Consider the following 19959-nt stretch of genomic DNA (forward strand, 5'->3'; position numbering starts at 1 on the left):
CTTTGGGCTAGAAAATGATTTCGGATGCAAGTGGTGGATGTAGATTCTTGGCTTTATGCAAGTGATTTGTAATGTTATGAATTGGAATGAATGAATCTGATTTCGATTTTGTGTGTGATAGACGAACTTTTTTGCCAAGTAATGATTCTAAGGGAAATAATGCTCCTTCGTAAAAATCATGATTCCCTGTTCTTTGCTTGTGAAAATATAGTATTGTACTATCCATTATCTTATGGGATCTTTTGTTTTTTTTCTTCTCCTGCATAAAATGTAACATCACCTTTTAAAAAGTGATACCATATGATATTATCTGCTAAGGTGATTTTACCCACCTCTAGACCCTATTGTGCGAGCTTAATTTTATAAAGGCACTCCCATACCAATTCAGAGATCACCTGGCTGCCCCTAAGTGCCTTGATAGCCGCCTGCCTGAAGATTCAAACTGAATCTGAAAAAAGTTTGAATTTAAAAAAAATCTGAATCTGAAAAAAATATTTTACAGTGACATCATTCCACCCATAAAGGACAACACATCGTTGACTGTTTTGTTTTTGGTAAACTATGAACTGATCATCGGTTTGTTTATTTGCTGGGTAGCAGTTGCATTCATTGTAGTAAAAGGTAATTCAAAACGTATAAATTGTGGAATTCTAACGTTAATTAGAATCTATCTTGCAGGCCTTCGTATTCTGAGTCATATAGGCTGTTTTCTAGGATTCGTCACTTTCGCTGTTCTGATTGTGTTATTTGCCCAGACCGTACTTATGCCGAATGGATGGGATGGCGTTTTACAACTGTTTCAACCTGACTGGAAAGAATTCCAAAGTCTGGAGGTAATTGCTCACCTTCAATACATAAGTTTACATTATATTCAATATATTTTTATATATTTTCAGATTTGGTATCACGCATTGGTGCAAGTCTTCTTTTCATTAGGCATTTGTTTTGGACCTACCACTATGTTTGCTTCTTTCAACAAATTTTCCTATAATATGTTTACGTAAGTCATTAGATATATCTACGTACTTATGCAAGTTTTGAACCCTATTCAATCTGTTCATATATCTTGGATATTTCTCAATGAGTTCGCACCTTTAGGTGAACAATTGTCTGAAGAACTGTGAGTATGTATGTATATCTCACGCTGAGGAGTTAGAGATTTTATGATACAACTTATTGTACAATCTGAAAATGCCTCGATTTCATTAAGATCAAGTTTATGGATTAAAGTATCTACGGAGTGATGGTGAACAAGATAGAGATGAGCTGTCCAACTATCGAACAAAGATTGGAGAACAAAAGACCAACATAGATATTTCCGTATACTGGTTTGGTTTTACTTGCATCATTGCTTTTGTCTTTGAATCCTTCGACCTTCTCTGTGCGAAATCAGCTTCCTGAAGTCTTTAAAATATCACGGAAATGTGGTAGAACTGCTGGTTGTAACTCTGTCATTATCCCACACGTTTACTTTTTAAGGTATTATGTGAAATAACACCTTCTTAAAAACGGTTCACTGTCTGTCTGTCTCTCTGTCACGTGCACTTTTCTCAGAAACACCTTTTCACACTAACTTTGAAAGGAAGGTTAGAACTGTGAACCCGCACGCAAGCAATGAACCACGTTGGGGCGTCCAACATTTTTCCCATCGAATATAGCCATGTGCCATTCCGAAATTATTTTAATATTGGGAATATGGGCGGAGCGCGACGGTTAGAAAGGGGTCAATTATTTCAAAGACCCATTCTTAGGAGTCATCCAATATATGCTTAAATAAAGTAAATACAGCACCAGCTTGAAAATCAGAAAAAAAGTTTTGGGTAATTTTAATTTCTTATCATTTCCAATTTGCAAGCGTTTTTAATAAGTGCAAAAATAAAGGTCCATGACCACATTTCAAAACAATTTCATAGGAGATTAAGGACCATACATATGCATTTATTCAAGGAATTTACAATGTATAAAATAATGTGGGAAGTAAAGCGCACTGTCACATTGTCTTGGGCCCAAAAGAGCAGATGTTTGTTTAGGACGATTTCAATTCTAAACAGCGGATGCACGAATATATTCCGGCCATTATGTTTCGAACGAAGGACGGAATCACTAGTGTTGTTGATGGACGGACGGCGAGTTCTAGAAGATCCTCGAGCGAACGGCCAACAATACATTTCGTTCGAAGTGGTTGAGGCTATCTTTCGGTATGCACTAGCCCGGCATCGGGAGAGTCGCATAAGCTCTTGAAATAGATAAAGCCGCGTTGGAGGACACTTGGTCAATTCGGAGGTTAGTGGCGCTGTTGCTGATACTGTCATACAGTTAAAGACCTGTAGGGTACCCGAACGTGACAAGCCTTCTATGTATTGAGGGGCCGCGGAAATTTCCGAGCTGCGAAATGAATGTCATAAACTCTACCATTCGGTACAACTTTTAAACGAGCAAATCAGCTAAAAGAAAATTCCACAGTGTGATAAACAGAGCTCGCTGCTGGCCAGGACCTAGTGGACGTGGTAATTTGGATCCCGTGGGAACTCCTCTATAAACGAATCACCCGCCAAATCGTTGCTTTGCAGAAATCCTATTCATTTAATGTTAACCAGATGGGCAGCATTATGTGGACATTGGTTTCTACGGATCTTGTTTGGGTTGGTGACTACAGCGTGGAAGGAGGCAGTTCCTTTAACAAAAATAGAACCGGTGGAACCTGATTGAACCCAGGCAGAGGTATATAAATTGCTGTTCCACTTCGGAGCACTCAAGCCATGCCTGGAAGCGGACATTTTCCCTTATCGTTGGAAAGTGAAAAGACTCACACTGGTCAGCAAAAGAAAAGGAGATCTAGAGCTGTCCTCTGCGTCTTGAACACTGTATGCTTGACATAGTTTATGAGAAGAAGACTTTGAGCAATACGTGATGCTGGGGACTTACCCCCAAGTCAGGTCGGTTTTAGAGCAAGGAGATATGCAGTTGATACTGTTTATCGAGCGGAAGCGCATAGCCGTTGATTTCAAAGTGAGTAGCACTCCTCGTAGTGCTTGATTTCAGAAATGCCTCTACTTTCGTAAAATTGAAGATATGCTAAAAACATTCAAAATCTATGTAGTTGTGCAGTTAATGTTGTGGTATTTGTTCCGCACTGTTGAATGAGGCAAGAAGACTTAGCATATTTATACGGCGGACAAGCGAATGGATGATTGCTCTAGTTTTCAGCTTTCCCTTGGTACAAATCGAACTAGTCATCGTGACAAAAAAGGTAATCTCGAAATTGCCTTCTGTGTTGATCGGCGAGTTGTTTATTGAGTTAAAACCAAGGGTATCCAGAATTGACGCTCGACTCGAAAATAGTCTTTTTCGAGTAAATCAAAGCAGCGGTTAAGGTTGCACAACATTGAAAAGGAATGCGTCTCTGAATGTGTGTCTGCAATGAGGTGGTGCACGACACCGATCACACCTTTTTTTTTTAAAGATAGGGTGCAATTAGTCAGCAACTTTACTCAGAAACATGTGAGCTCTCTCCAGCGTGTTTGAGAGAGATGCGGACGAGCATTGAGCCGTATTAACGTTTGGGTGAAAGGACCGGATGGCAACTCTTTTCCTCTCCCTTACACACGGGAGAATGGAAGGGCTAACTTGAAATAAGATGTCAAATGATTCCAGGCTAGTTCTCTAATGATAGAGATGCGTTTAGTTGATGGTACAAAGGCTTACCATTGCGCAAGCCCATGATTCAGTGCGTAAACACATTCGTCTGCCTTACCCAGAAAACAGATTATGGCCATATATATGGAAAATGGGAAATAAAGAATAAGAAAATACCTTGTAAACAAAAAATGAATTTTCAAGGTCGGAAATTAGAACCTTTTATTCTAATTTCAGAGCAGCACATATATAATTTTCGAGCGGCCACTGCAATAGTATATTTTTAGATTTTCTAAAATTTACTGCTTACTCCTCCTACTTAAGTTCATCCTAGACCCATGAAATTGATCACCATACTGGAAAGTTTGGTGGAAATCTTTTCATTATTACCAAAGTTAACGTAGTCCCCTTTTGTGTTAAATTACTGCTCCCTAAGAGATAAAATATCAGTATTGCGTCGTATGTATAAATGAAATCATCTTCTTCAAATATTCTAACATGAAAAATCCACAAAATCATGCCTGCTGTGTTGAGCTCTCGGTTCCCGACTTGTTTGAAAATATTTCTTCAAATTTTCTCCGACTTTAACGGGTAAATTTTGATGCTTTCCTAGTCCTTTCCTTTTCTTATGATTTGGGTGCAAGAGGAGGAATTGGTTTTTTAGGAGATTACCTTTTCATGGCGTTGCTTTTCTTGAAAGGTTCAAAGTCCAGTTCTTGACTTATTCAGTGACAGAACAGAAACAGTGATGAAAACAGAATTATTTATAACCACGTAAATGAGAATTTGAATAATATTTTCTCCTTCTAGGGATATTCTGATCACGACTTCAGTCAACGCTTTGCTTACTATAGCTGTTGGGTGCACCTTTTTTGCTGCTGCTGGAAATTTAGGACAAACGTCACATGCGAACTTTGAGGACCATTTTCAAAATGTCTTCATCTACTATTCAGAAGCAATTGCGAAGTTTGATTATGTGCCGCAGGTAATTTTGAAGGAATATAAAACTAGACCTCTCATGTATACCGTGGAAATATTTTTGTCGTTGACGATATTCACGTCAGCGACGAACATTTGTAAACTTATAGACTGACTGACTGAGAGTATATAGTAACTTCCTTTTACATGATTACATTACTGATTACATGTCCATACCATCGAAGAGGTCTCTCTTGTAAATTTTCCATGATGAATGCGACCCCAGTTCGATCGCGGATATCCTCATTTCGGATGTGATCATGGCGTCTTACGTTAGTGGTCCAACGCAACATTTTCATCTCAATTACCGCGAGGTACCGTTCATTATCTTTTATACTCAAACAACACTCAAAATAATAGAGGGCGACAGGGCGAACGATACTTTGGTAAATTTCGGATTTGAGACGTTTACTGACACGTCGATCACAAAGAACACCAGTTGCGGAACGGCACGTCATCGAAGTTGCGCTGATGCGTGAAGCAATTTTATAATACATTTCACTATTTCACCGGAGGAGTTAGTTCTTTAGCAACGGGGCATGAGACATCAATACATGCTTACGAATGCTGGTGGAACTTGACCATATGTTATATGGTTAAGAACTGTGATAAAATGTTTCCTCTACTTAATAAGTTGACTGTCGTCGTGGATGAGAAGTCTATCGTTAACGTCCCTAACAGGATCATCGAAAGACTTGCAACAACCTACCAATTGATTCGTGATGCGATATACGGTAGCGAAATCGTATAGTGGCCGGCGCAATAACAAATTTCCGTTTGGTATGATTCACGCTACGTTTCACTTCCCGAAATTTTCCACTGTATCGGAGCTCAACTGCATTCGCCCTCGTTCGCGGTAGCAGACAATATAGTCCCGCTCGGGACGTGCCCAAAATCTTTATTTTCACTGGGGAGAAGAGCAAATGGCCAAATGGTAACCAATATTTTCAGGCAAGATGTTCAAGATGTCTGGTCTCATTCAATATGTCAGCACCTCCCGTGTTTCGCACATCCAGAAGCAACCCTTAAATACACTGCTGATCGTGATGTGGTCGATCTGATTAGATGTACGTTGTTGGTTAGTTGCAAGCCAACTGACTTTGTGAGCAGCCCTGTTTTTGAACAATCTATTACCAATGATGAAGTGTTGGAAACTACGGAAAGTCGCAAAATTCTCACCTTTGCATTACGGTTTCCAGGACCGTGTACCCCAACACTCTTTCGAGCAAGGTGTTATCAGAGCTCACTCTGGCATTCAGTTCACCCATGACGATCACACTGTCACCTTTAGGAAGCCTCTCCTGGACTGTGTTGAGTTACTCATAGAAAGCCTCCTTCTCTTTTGTATTGGAAATCCGTGTATTCTGGGGGGCCTCGATACTGTCGCCGAGCAGCATTTGGGCACTTCAAAATTGAATAACGGTCCATAATAGCAAAAGGTGTAAGGCGACTCTATGTGGAGTAAACAATATAGAGTAGGGGATCCTGGATAATGGCCTAATGGGTTGTAATTAAGACCATCAGGTATCGCCAAAGGACGTTTGTGAACATTGCTATGCGTGAAGTTTACAAAACTTTCCCTTCGGACCCCAACTCGTTGTGGTGGAGGAGCTGGTAATAATTAACAAAAGTTGAGTTTAGAGCGTTTTTTTCTAAATTTTTTTATCATCGGTAAATATGCCTATTTCAGCAACTACTTAGCACCTTCATCAGTGCTTCACTTTTATCAGTGCTTCACTGTATTGCGGATAATAAAAACATTTAGTAAAGGTTTGAATTTAAACCCAAGCACCGACGAAGGTGACAAAAAGTCGCCGAAATATGCATATTTGCGGATAATAAAGATATTTAGTAAAGATGGAAACAGTTTTGAGCGAAAATGGACACATTGGACACAGTGAACCTGGGAAGGCTCTTACACAAATCAGACGCAAGGAAGCGGAATCTTCGGCGAAAGTTCAGGACAAACTGGTGGCCTGGGTAAACCTACACTGGGCGTGGCAGGGTCTTCTGTCAGCGTTAATACTCGCAAGAAGCCTAAGATCAACAGATTTATGATCTCTGCACTGGGGTACTGCAACAGACTACAATTCAAAGATGAAATCCTAGAGAACTTCTTGGGTATAAAGAGCAGCACCCTAGGCGACTAAGTACTCCTTTTTCATCAGTCGATCACACACTCACACACTTTTAGAGTGCTTTGAAGTGACTTGTCCTACTACCCGTGGCAAACGTGGTAAAACTTTTTTCTAGTGCAACCAAGAACTGCAAAGGTCAGGAAAGCAAGCAATAAAAATGAAGGCTGGTTAAACGTCAAGAACGCAGAGTGAATATAAGAGGTTCGTTAAGTGTTCGAAGCAAGGTACTTTTAGAACGTACTGTGAGGAAGAGAGTTAGTGGTTCCTGCTAATCTTTCAACACGAAAGTGTTGCTAGAACGGTTATTATCCATGAAAAGGTGTTCGTGGACATTGAAGAGCTTTCTGATACCGCCAAAGATCTTGGTGTCGATGAAACTTTAATCAAGTGGATCTATGCTATGCTAACGCAGAGGCTGACATGTGCTGAAGTAGGTCTTGAGTGCTACTTGGCAATAGAAGCAACGACAGGCTGCCCAAGGAAGTATGTTGTCGCCACCTCTCTGCAGTATATTGATCGATTCAGTACTATGTATGTAAACTGCAAAATCTGCCAATACACGATCAAGCTTACGCAGATGACGTGGTTGTAGTAGCTGTTAATTGAGATCTCGGGACGGTGTGAACAAATATACAATGCACCATTGATTGCTCAGCCATGGAAATTAAATAGATCCAAATAGTGTCATATTGCTATTATTTGCAGAAAGAAGGAAAATGAATGGTCGTTGCCTTCCAGAGATGACGGGTACAACCTTTCGACTCTTTGAGAATTATCTACGTGTTATTCCAGCTTCTTAGGATCTAACTTGCGCATTCAAAGTCTATGTGCTGTTCAGGCGAACTTTTACCTTGACACGGGGAATTTGGTCTCGTTCAGTAATGTGGATGTTGTTCATTAGGGTGATATTTGCTTATCCATCTATAGTGGGGTGGGTTAAGCTGAAATAAAAGAGTTTTCACTGTAAACTATGTTAACTTCACTGCAAAGAACTTTGTGTCTAGGTATTACCGGTGTCTTGAGCCCGATGTCCAGCGCAATTCTAGATGCATTATTCAATTTGCAGTTCTCAGATACATATATATTATATTTCAAGCGAGTAGTTCCTATACTAGTTTGTTTAGATCTGTGGGGAAGCATCGGACGTGGAGGGTACACAGTATTAGAACAGTTATTGGAGGAACTGGATCCAGTTTTTTAATGCCTTCTGATTCTCGGATCCCCACACATCTGTTTGACAGAAGATATGAAGTTATCCTGAAAAGTGGCACGGATCACATGAATGCATGTCTGGATATAGTCAGGTTTTCTACACCGATGGATCAAAAACAGAACAGGGTTCTGGAGCAAAAGTCCTTCGAATAAATGGAAGAAGTGGGTTTCTCCTGGGGACAATATGCAAAGATCTTCCAGGATGAAAAGTATGCGATCCTAAAAGTAGCACTCTGTGTGGTTCACGCGCGGTTAAAAGGCAACCGCATAAATAAACTTCACTAGGGGCGTTGAGAAGTCGTTTCATCACCTCGAAAATCGTCCAGAAATGTAGAAATCGATTGAACTTTATTTCTACATTTAATACGGTGGAACTGCTTTGGGTACCTGGTCATTGTGATGTAGAGGGAAATTAAATCTGGGATACTTTAGCAAAAGAGGGTTCAACCTCCCTTATGCCTTGACCGGAACCAGCAAGTGTCAGTAGCATTGGTTAGTGCTGCATTCAAAAAGCTAGAACAGAGTTCTTATAAGGACCAGTGGCAGAGTCTTTATACTGCTAGGTACATCAAACTCATCCTACTAGAGCAAAAAAAACATACTTCAAAATTTATTTAGTCGCAAAGGTGGAAGACTTGCAGAAGTATTTTGTGTCTTCTGACTGGGCATAATTCACTAGTTTGACCCTATGGTGAGACGTTTCGAGCGGAATAGTCTTTGTAAGCTGAAATAGGCTCTGTTGGCTGACAACAACCGTGCGCGGATTTCATCATCGTAACTGTTATCGGTTGTGATTTTGGACCCTAGATAGGAGGAATTGTCAATGGTCGCAAAGTTGCATTCTCCTATCTTTATTCTTCTTCGTGTTTGACCAGTGCGGTTTGATGTTGTTGGTTGGTTGGTTTTCGGGGCTGACGTTGCCACCATATATTTTGTCTTGCCTTCATTGATGTGCAGCCCAAGATCTCGCGCCAATCAACGCCTGCTCGATCTGGTTGAAGACAATTTGTACGTATCCGGTGGTTATTCCCATGATGTCGATATCGTCAGCACAGACCAGTAGTTGGGTGAATTTATAGAGGATGGACTCTCGCATTTAGTTCGGCATCATGGATCACTTTCTCCAGAGCCAGTTTGAAGAGGACGCATGATAGGGCATTCCCGTTGTTGATGTCGAATTGTCTTGAAAGTGATCCTGCTGCTTTATCTGGCCTCGCACATTTGTCAGGGTCAGCCTAGTCAGTCTTATCAATTTCGTCGGGATACCGAATTCTCTCATGGCCGTGTTCAGTTTTACCCTGGCTATGTTATCGTAGGCGGCTTTAAAGTCGATGAATAGATGGTGCAACTGGTGTCCACATTCCAACAATTTTTCCATCGTTTGCCGCACAGGGAAAATCTGAAGCCTCTTTGGTATGGGTCAATGAAGTTCTGGGCTAGCAACATAGCGGAGAATATCTTGTAGATGGTACTCAGCAACGTGATACCTCTATAATTGCTGCACTGTGTGATATCTCCCTTTTTTTGTATGGGACAGATATTGCCTCTTTACCAGTCTTGAGGCATTGATTCGCTGTTGCGAACTTGAGCACAAGTTGATGAACTACTGGTGTAATTGGTCGCCTCTATATTTAACCAATTCGGGTGTAATTCCATCGGCTCCTGGCGACTTATGATTTTTAAGCCGATGAATTGCAGGGACTGCTTCTTCTATACTTGGTGGTGGCAGTATTTGTCCGTCATCTTCAGTTGGCGGAACCCCCAACTCGCCGATGTTCTGATTTTTCAGTAGTTCATCAAAATACCCAACCCATCGCTCCAATATGCCCATTCTGCCCATTCTGTCGGAAATCAGATGTCCCTCTTTGTCTCGGCAGGATGAACATCGAGGTGTGTAAGGCTTGTTGCTGCTGACTTCTTGGTAAAACTTGCGCGCCTGGTGCGGTTGCTCACAGACTTGTTGGTTCTCGCAGGCTTCCTTTTTCCGTGTGTGAAGTCGCTTCTCCGCTCGTCGGAGTTGTGATAAGCCTCTACGCGTGCCTGCTTTCTTTGAGAATGCAACATTACTCGGTAAGCAGCATTCTTCCGTTCCGTTGCTAGCTTACATTCATCTGCAAACCAGGCATTCGGATTTTTTTTGCGGCAGGGGCCAAGTATGTTTGTGGCTGTATTTATGATAACGTTCTTCAGATGATTGTGAAGATCATTTGTTGATACTTCATCTCCAGGATCTCTGTTGATTTGGGTTATTGCGGCATCCATTTCCCTCTTATAAGTGTTGTGGAGGGCTTTGTTGTGGATGGCTTCAGTGTTAAGTCTCACCTGATTGTCAGAGGGGATTCTGGGTGGTGTTGTAATTCGAGCTCGGAGCACCATGCCAATGAGATAGTGATCCGAGTGTATATTCTTCTCCAGGAAACCGGTCCCTGTCCAACGCATCTCCTGTAACGCTGTTACATCAGCCCTATATTGGGACAGGGTATCGGCTAACTGCGTGGCAGCTCCATCTCTGTACATGGAGCGCACGTTCCATGAGAAATTGCGTAAATCGTTATTGCGTTGTCGTCGCCAGGTTCGTCGTTATGTTATCCGTCCAGCTCGAGGCTCCTTTTGTGGCTTCATAACAAGTTGTTTTCCGTGTAGTGTTGTCAGCCCTACCCAACCCCGAACCTGGAGGACCAGTTGGTACAGTTTGTCCCGTTTTTAGGCACGGGAGACTCGCCTTCATCCTTCTCCGTCTGCAGCTTTTTGTTAAGAAGGAGCTCCCAGCGGTCACCACGTGGAGGTGGAGATAGGGTTTGGTAGTAGAGGTGTTGGTGTTGGTTCAGCAGGCGTTTCCCAGGTTTTATGTTCCATCGTGGGTACCAATCCTCGTTTCGCCCTAGGTCATATACCACCCTTTGTCCACCTCAATCATGCTATACATAAATGTCCCCCCGTTAAGCAGGGAAGTTGAGTACAATGGGCCACTCTGTTCAGAGGTAGAGGCATGACACACCAGTGTTCAGAGGCTATGGCTTTCCTCCACCTCATTCCTGCAGAGCTTAGAAGGTAGGAGTATATCCTTTGGAAAAAGAAATGGAGGAGTGACGAATTAATTTAACAACGTGGCAAGCATTTCTTTTTGAAATAACTTCAATGGGTCGGCCATCTCGGCTTAGCACACGGGTCAGGGCTGTTCAATGGGAAAAGATATGTAAAACGTTCATGACGTAAATAGCAAATCATAATTAGGGTTAAAAATTGGAATACATGGTCGATTGGCTATTAATGTCTCGGTCTCACTAGCCATGTGAGCAGATAGAAAAATCAAAATATTCAATGCGCATATAATATCTATGCATATATGTATATTCAATTATTCTTACGCTAATATAAATCAACACTTTCTGAGAATCATTTACTGCGTCGCAAATAATCAGTAATAATCTTCCATTACAAATTACTATGATAAACAAAATTTAAAATATTAAATCGAGAGCAGTATTCGTTTGTCAACTTATTTTTGTTTGCTTTTCAGATAACTTCTTTGTTGTTATTTTCACTAATTTTTCTTCTGGGCATCGCAAGTATTTCGGCGCTTATGTTCTTCGTGGTGCAAATGCTACGTGACGAATTCCTCATCAAGAAGGCATCGAAACTGGCAGTTCCCCTGACACTGATAGCATTTTTATTTAGCAGCGTCTACACAACGCCGATTGGCAAAAATGTTGCTAATCTACTGGACCTCTACGGGGTTCCGTATGCCATCGGATTCAATGCAGTCCTTGAACTGATCGCATTTGACTGGATATATGGTATCTTATCTGCATATACTCCGTGAACCTACTGAAACACATTTTTCAATTTTATATTCAATTTTCACTTTCAATTTGCATAATTCCACTATTTGTTCATTTAATTTGTTCTTTTTCGGGAGAATGATATATTTAGATGCACTTTCGGGCTATTATGTCCGCTTGTTGATACTCCACTTAGCAATGTTTGTACTTTGGTCAGGTGTAAAGAGGATTTGCGACGATATCGAATTCATGTTTGGCTTCAGAACCAGGTCGATATGGCGAATGGCGTGGTATACGATACCAGTTTCAATTATCATACTTCTGGCTTATCAGTTGGTTTATGATGGAATACAGTCCGGAGTATCTTCTGCTCAGAAAGTGACAATGGATTTCGTGGGTTATGGTGAGTATGTTTTGCACCTTGTTTGGATTTTTAATTTAATTTAACACTGTTTTGCGGGTAACCTAAATATAAATGCATAAACTAAGCACACTCTTTCGACGCTGAGTCAGAGAAGAAAGAAGAGACTATATGCCTCATTATTTGTGTTTCTCAAAATAAATCCGTGGTCTAAATTAATCCTAAAAGACTTTATACCTGGTTTAGGCTCTGCTATATGTTATGTTAATCAAGACAAGGCGAAGTACATGGTGGCCATGGCAGCACTAAAAACGGAAGAACTAACCCTATTAAATCATCATCACCATCAACGGTACGACAACCGGTATCCGGTCTAGGCTTGCCTTAGTAAGGAACTTCAGACATCCGGGTTTTGCACCCCGGTCTATTAATTCCATATCCCTAAAAGCTGTCTGGCGTCGTGGCCTACGCCATCGTTCCATCTCAGGCAGGGTCTTCCTCATCTGCTTTTTCTACCGTAGATATTGCCCTTATAGACTTCCCGGGTTGGATCATCCGCGTCCATACGGATTAAGTGACCCGCCCACCGTAATCTGTTGAACTGGATTTGATTTTCAACCACACAAAGTTTCGTCGTTATTTAGCCTACGGAATCGAAATCGTCGAAGCTCATGTAGAGGGGCAAAAATTCTTCGGAGGATTCTTTTCTGAAACGTGGGCAAGATTTCGCAATTTTTCTTGCTAAGAACCCAGGTCTCCGAGGAATACATAAAATTTGGCGAAATCATAGTCTTGTACGGCAAGAGCTTGGAGCCTATGGTGAGTCGTTTCGAGTCAAACAATTTTTGTAAGCGGAAATAGGCTCTGTTGGCTGCCAACAACCGTGCACGACTTTCATCGTCATAGTTGTTATCGGTTATGATTTTCGACCCCAGATAGGAGAAATTTTCAACCTTTGTTGTTTTCGTTTGAACAGTGTGATTCGATGTTGTTCGTCCTTTGTTCTTCGGCGCTGACGTTGCCACGATGTACTTCGCCTTGCCTTAATGTACAGCCCGAGATCTCCCGCCGTCGACTAGATCTGGATAAATGTAGACTGTACATCTTGGGTTGTTCTTTCCATAATGTCCATATCGTCAGCGTAGGTCAGTAGTTGGGTTGACTTGAAGAGGATGGTGCCTCTCGCATTCACACCTGCATCGCGCCTAGTCAGTTTTATCAATTTGGCCGGGATACCGAATTCTCTCATGACCGTGTACAGTTTTACACGGTTTTACCATTTCATCAAAATACTCAACCTATTGCTCTAATATGGCCACCTTATCGGAAATCAGATTTCTCTCTTTGTCTCGGCAGGATGAGCATCGAGGTGTGTAAGGCTTCATCCTGTTGACTTGTTGGTAAAATTTCCGTGCTTGGTGTCATTGTTCCCTGTGTTTTTCGAGTTCACAGACCTGTTGGTCCTACCAAGCTCCCTTTTTCCGTCTGTGAAGTCCTGGCCTTCTGCGCATGTCCCCATCTTTGAGAGTGCAACATTACTCGGTATGCGGCATTCTTCAGTTCAATTCAGCTATCTTACATTCGTCGTCGGATCAGCCGTTCCGACTTTTCTTGCGGCTGGGGACAAGTATGTTTCTGATCGCATCAATGATAACGCTCTTCAGGTGGCTGTGAAGATCATATTTGATGCTTCATCTTCAGGACATCTGTTAGCTAGGATTATTGAGGCATCAATTTCCTGCTAATAGGTGTTAAGGAGGCCTTTGTGTAGTTTGCTTCAGTATTTACTCTCACCTGATTGTAAGAGGGGATTCTTTGCGGTGTTGTAATTCGAGCCTGGAACACCATGTCAACGAGATAATGATCCGAGCCTATATTGGCCTCCCTATATGTTCTGGCATTCATCAAGGCACATCGGTGATATATAACTTTTCTTTCTTATGTCGCCCTCTATTCCTACCCCAAATTTCATGTCAATCGGTCATGACTGAAAGAATTCGTAAGGAAAATTGCGATTGACCGCGTTCGAGAGTAGAATAATCTGAAGATTCTTTGGCTTACAAGAGGATGGACGATTTCATAGCCTAAATACCTATGAAATTTATAAGCGATAACACGACCTTCTAATGAGTAGGATCTAGCCCGGAAAGTCTATAAGTCATTTCGCCATTTGTGATGGGCGATGGATGGTTGCTGTCGACGTAAACAAGGTTGCTAATTTCAAGGTTGCCAGCGGTAACAAGCTATTGACAGTTCCGGAACCACATCAATCTGGGGCCACAAGCTTAGCAGCTTCGAGGCCATCAATTCTTGCACCTATTGAAAGAAAAAGGAAGCAGGGTTATTTTCATAACTAGTGTTGGCAACTAGTTACTAGCAACTAGTTGGTAACTAATTTGGCAAAAAATGCTGGTCGGTCGTATCAACAATCAGCAAAATAATAGCATCTCTATTGAACTTAGACAATAACAGACAGTAATACACGATATATGTATATATCATATATAACTATTTAGAAATGATAGTAAAACACCTTAGGTAGCAAGAGTCGGCACTATCCATTTCTTTCCAGGTCAAAAGGTGGTCTAGGTTTTTCTTGTTCGCTCCTTTCTGGTTCTTCTGATGTTGCCTCACTAATAATGTCACGCAATAGGAAAGATGTCGCGGGGTCTTCCACCCTGCCAACTGCCGTTTTGGTTAGGGAAACGGCGGCGAAAGGCGAAGGTGTCGTTTCTCCAAGTGGAGGTGTAATTCGCACTAGCGGGTATCACGACGGACGCGTTAGTCGGTTCGGGCGAGGCATCCATCGCACTCCTCGCTGATGTGCTGACCTAGCTCCTACGTCCGGTTGAAGGACGACTTCGTCAGGGGGCTGTCGGTGAGTGAGATAGTCAAGCTGAATCACTTGCTGGCAGATTTAATGCTTGGCGACCGCACCCCCAGCCATCTGCTTCGGGAAATAAAGCAGCTGGGTGGAGATAAGGTCGATGCGGAACTCCTAACGGCGATTGTCTTGAGTTGTTGGCTACGATAGCAGATAAGATACAAGAGGTGCATACGCGCTCCGTGGTCGCGGAGGTATCTCTGTCTGTCTGTCGGAACTGCAGAGGCAATTAGCTGCGTTTACGAACAATGTGGCCAAATGGACCGCGCGGTGGATGCTTTGCGCTCTAAAGAGCAGCCTCGAACATGTTCGGGTAGCCGCACACCATGCACTTTAGACACGGGCGTGGAGGTCTCTCTTTCTGTTTCCAGACTCAACGATCTATTTCCCCAGCAGCTAAAATCAGCGGCAGGAAACTCCACGCCCAATGCAACTTACTTTTACAAGTGAGTAGACGTGAGTCTTGGCTTGGGTCGGACGCCCTTCATTTCGGTGACGTCAGTGTCCCCATATTAGGCGCAGACTTCCTGTGTCACTATGGGCTAGATATGCAGCATAGGTCTCTGATAGACCCCATAACCTGTCCTCGGTTATCTGGGAAAATTTCAACCTGCTCTAACACCAACACTGTTTCTATTATAGCACACCTCCAAAAATATCGCAACATTACTACCGAATGTAGTCTCTCTCAGTCAGTTAAGCATGATGTCCAGCATCATACCAACACTATAGGCCCCAATATTCTCGTCCTCTACCACCCCACAAGCTCGCCTTTACGCGGAAAGACTTTGAACAACTACTTAATATATGCAGACCTTCCAACAGTAGTTCGTCATCTCCACTCTATTTGGTCTCCAAGCCCAATAGCGAATAGAAACCTTGTGGAGATTATAGACGCTTAAATGGTCAGACAATTCCAGACCGCTATCCCATTCCACTTATCCAACACTTTCCACATTATTTGACAAACTGTCGCTCGCTGGCAACCCCAACAACAACCCAAACAATTTGAACATATTTTGGACCCTCCGAGTTCACACGGATGACTTTTCGCGTGTGCAATGTGGCGCAACCTTCCACAGATTCGTTCACTCTGTTCTACGAAATTTCTGTTTCGTCTACTTGGATGACGTACTGGTCGCTTCTTCCATCGAGTCTGAGTATTTGGCACATCTCGAGTGCATTTTTCAACGCCTCCTTGAAAATGGCCTAATTCTCAACGTTGACAAATGCACGTTTTTTCAGCGGCATGTGAAATTTCTAGGCCATTCCACCACCTCTGGCGACATTCAACCTGACCCACTCAAAGTGAAAGCGATCGCGAGCTTTCCACTGCTAAAGACGATCAAACACCTTCTTGGCCATAGTGAACTTCTACCGTCGTTTTCTACCCAAAGCCGCTCGCCACTAGGTATTACTTAACGCCTTTCTGTCTGGTCCTAAGACCAATAATTCACGAGTGATTGTGTGGTCTCCAGAAATCGTCCAAGTATTTGAAACTACCAAGCAGCAGTTGGTAGACAAAAATAGCGTCTGCATTATCTCAACAAGATGCATCTTTAGCCGTGTTTGTCGATGTCTTAGACATAGCAGTAGTCGTCGCTCTTCACGAAAGGGTGAATCAAAACTGGCAACCGTTCGACTTCTTCTCAAAACAGTTGAATTCCGCTCAACGGAACTACAGGCCCTTGATTTTTCGGCAATTGCTGTCGCCCAGAATGATAACGCAATTCTTCAGTGCCTGCAATTGGACTCCAGATACAAATTCAAGGAGTTCCCTATATTTGACTTACATAGCTCTTTCTACTGCAACACCTCTGAAAAGGGACCTAGGCCATATATTCCGGCCGTAGGTTTATTCTCTAGGTCGACAAGGCACACTATACACCTCTACATTATAGGCCCTTTGAGAGACGCGCATGGCTACAAGTACTGCCTCACGGTCATTGATCAATTTACACGGTGGCCGGGGGCAATATCCCTGAAGGACATAACAGCACTGTCATGTGCTGAGTCCCTCTGTTGGGAGTGGATTTCGCGCTTTGGTGTTCCCGCCATTACATCACAGACCAGAGAATGCAATTTAAATCTACTTTCTTTTCGCAGCTAGGAAAGCTCCTGGGATTCAAACGTCTGCATACCACCCGCAGTCCAATGGGGTCCACGTTGGCACCGGACGCCGAAGCCAGCCATTATTGTGCGCGACGAGCCGTCCAGGCTGCGGTCTTGCCTTTCGTTCTGCTTGACCTCCGTATAACCGTCCGCCAGGCCTGCTGAGCTGGTGTACGGGGAGAGTCTACCCCCGGCGACCTTGTCCTGACTAGGAGGCTGCTGCAGTCACAATATGAAGGCCCCTAAAAGGTAGTCGAGCGTGGGGAGCACTCTTTTAGTCTGGACGTCGGTGGTAGGCCCAAGGGATTCTCTTTGGACAGGCTGAAGTGTTTCTTTCGAGAGCGCGCATTCATTTTGACGTCCTCCAGTCGACCACAGCGGGTTCTCTCATCGATACCACTAGGTTTTAGCAGGGGGCAGAGTGCTGTGGCGGAGCGATACCGGGTACACTGGAAGAGGACCCAACCTGCCACGAGGTTGATTTGAAAGTAGTTGTTGCCGTGTGAAGTGGGTTTTACGGGCTCAATTGATTTTTAAAATAGTTTTAGAAAAAATAATTGAATAAGTGAGAAGTCAGTGTTCGAGGAATGAAGAACTCCTCTCTTAGGATTCTTAAAATTTAATTTTGTAGTTATAGTTTAAGTTAATGAAATGGAGCAATGACGTACGCCAGGCAGCTTTTAGGAATATCGAATTGGTAGACTTTGGCGCAAAACTAAGGATTTTTCTCTAGCCTTCGATTCTACTTTGCTTCTCTTAGATTCTACTAGCCCTAGTCAATAGGGGAAGATCGCCTTTGACATAAATTTATTTGGTGCAGTACTTTCACAATTATATTAGCAATATTTAGCAAAAAATTAATCCTCTTTTGATTTACGTTTAAAGATTAGCTAATAAACAAACACTCAATGATAATGAACTTTTTCTTTTTTCATAGCTACTGGGTGGGGTTTTATAGTTTTTATAATATTTACTATTTGGCTATGGGGTTCATACGTTGTATTCAAACAGCCTAAAGGACCGTTTATTAAGGTATGTTAAATCGTTCCGGAAAATTATAAATAATTAGCGAATTTAATTTTCTTTCAGCGGGTAAAGGCAGCCTCACGACCTGAACCCAACTGGGGACCAGCCGAGTCGTCCTTGCTCTTAAATTATCGATACTTCACTTTAAAAAAGGACAATATTACTACTTGAGAATGTTTGATAAATTTTTGATGGAATGACTGTTGTTGGTTCGAAGGAAGTGTGAAATATATTGACTGTGTGTTATGGAGTCTTGATTATTCGGAGGAAAATCCTTCCTTCTACCTGCAATGGTGCCTAATTTAATTAGGACTATTCAATATTGCAATTGCGATGGTCTAGTTTCCTTTTTGATTTTTTCCAAAACCTTGCCGTTTGGAGTCATGATGGGTACAAACTTGTAAGTTAGTTCATCAACAATTTATTTGAAAAGCATCGCTGGGTGCTTTGTGCATTCTATGCCTCAAATGAGCGTTAAGGACGAATCAAGATTTGCATTTTATGGAAACTCATGAAAGCAAGCAGCGAATAAAATTATTTCCAAAGGGATTATAAGGAATTGCGGTGAACACCTATGGTGTTTATCAGAGGAAATAGTAATTAAAAGTTAATAGCACAACGGTTGTGGATAAAATCCGGCTCAACAGGTTGCGGTGGGCGGGTCACTTAACCCGTATGGGCAATACCTATGGTAGAAAAAGAAGACGAGGCAGACCCTGCCTAAGATGGAGCGATGGCGTAGACCAGGACGCCAGAGAGATTTTGGGAATATCGAATTGGTGGACCTCAACGCAAAACCGCGATGTCTGGAGTTCCTTATTAACCTGATTAAGGCAGGCCGGATACCGGTTGTTGCGCTGTTGATGATGATGACGATTTTCTTGGCAGGAAGAAAACGCCGACCTTGGACAGCACAAAGAAGGTTTTTAGCTTAAAAGCAAGAACATTTGAATCATCATCATCATCAACGGCGCAACAACCGGTATCCGGTCTAGGCCTGCCTTAATAAGGAACTCCAGACATCCCGGTTTTGCGCCGAGGTCCACCAATTCGATATCCCTAAAAGCTGTCTGGCGTCCTGGCCCACGCCATCGCTCCATCTTAGGCAGGGTCTGCCTCGTCTTCTTTTCCTACCATAGATATTGCCCTTATAGACTTTCCGGGTGGGATCATCTTCATCCATACGGATTAAGTGACCCGCCCACCGTAACCTATTGAGCCGGATTTTATCCACAACCGGACGGTCATGGTATCGCTCATAGATTTCGTCATTGTGTAGGCTACGGAATCGTCCATCCTCATGTAGGGGGCCAAAAATTCTTCGGAGGATTCTTCTCTCGAACGCGGCCAAGAGTTCGCAATTTTTCTTGCTAAGAACCCAAGTTTCCGAGGAATACATGAGGACTGGCAAGATCATAGTCTTGTACAGTAAGAGCTTTGACCCTATGGTGAGACGTTTCGAGCGGAACAGTCTTTGTAAGCTGAAGTAGGCTCTGTTGGCTGACAACAACCGTGCGCGGATTTCATCATCGTAGTTGTTATCGGTTGTGATTTTCGACCCTAGATAGGAGAAATTGTCAACGGTCTCAAAGTTGTATTCCCCTATCCTTATTCTTGTTCGTGTTTGTGTTTGACCAGTGCGGTTTGATGTTGTTGGTTGATTCGTCTTCGGTGCTGACGTTGCCACCATGTATTTTGTCTTGCCTTCATTGATGTGCAGCCCAAGATCTCGCGCCGCCTGCTCGATCTGGATGAAGGCAGTTTGTACGTCTCGGGTGGTTCTTCCCATGATGTCGATATCGTCAGCATAGGCCAGTAGTTGGGTGGACT

General features: G+C 42.7%; 1 protein-coding gene across 1 annotated transcript; it reads left to right on the forward strand.

The window, feature by feature from the left end:
- The first annotated feature begins 498 nt into the window (after positions 1-498).
- On the forward strand, positions 499-18375 carry LOC119655364 (sodium-dependent nutrient amino acid transporter 1-like). Its single transcript, XM_038061223.1, has 8 exons — positions 499-621; positions 679-833; positions 897-1000; positions 4447-4621; positions 11485-11761; positions 11964-12149; positions 18041-18135; positions 18193-18375. Exons 2-8 carry the CDS (start codon positions 765-767, stop codon positions 18298-18300), a joined length of 1014 nt encoding a protein of 337 aa, XP_037917151.1. The 5' UTR covers positions 499-621; positions 679-764; the 3' UTR covers positions 18301-18375.
- Positions 18376-19959: the final 1584 nt, after the last annotated feature.

Source organism: Hermetia illucens, chromosome 4, assembly GCF_905115235.1.
Source record: "Hermetia illucens chromosome 4, iHerIll2.2.curated.20191125, whole genome shotgun sequence".
Lineage (NCBI taxonomy): Eukaryota > Metazoa > Arthropoda > Insecta > Diptera > Stratiomyidae > Hermetia > Hermetia illucens.

Excerpts from the sequence above, each read along its gene's own strand:
- LOC119655364 (XM_038061223.1), top strand. The coding sequence starts at position 765 with ATGCCGAATGGATGGGATGGCGTTTTACAACTGTTTCAACCTGACTGG. Across the intron at positions 834-896 it reads AAGAATTCCAAAGTCTGGAG|ATTTGGTATCACGCATTGGT; the intron begins GTAATTGCTCAC and ends ATATATTTTCAG. Across the intron at positions 11,762-11,963 it reads CGCATTTGACTGGATATATG|GTGTAAAGAGGATTTGCGAC; the intron begins GTATCTTATCTG and ends TACTTTGGTCAG.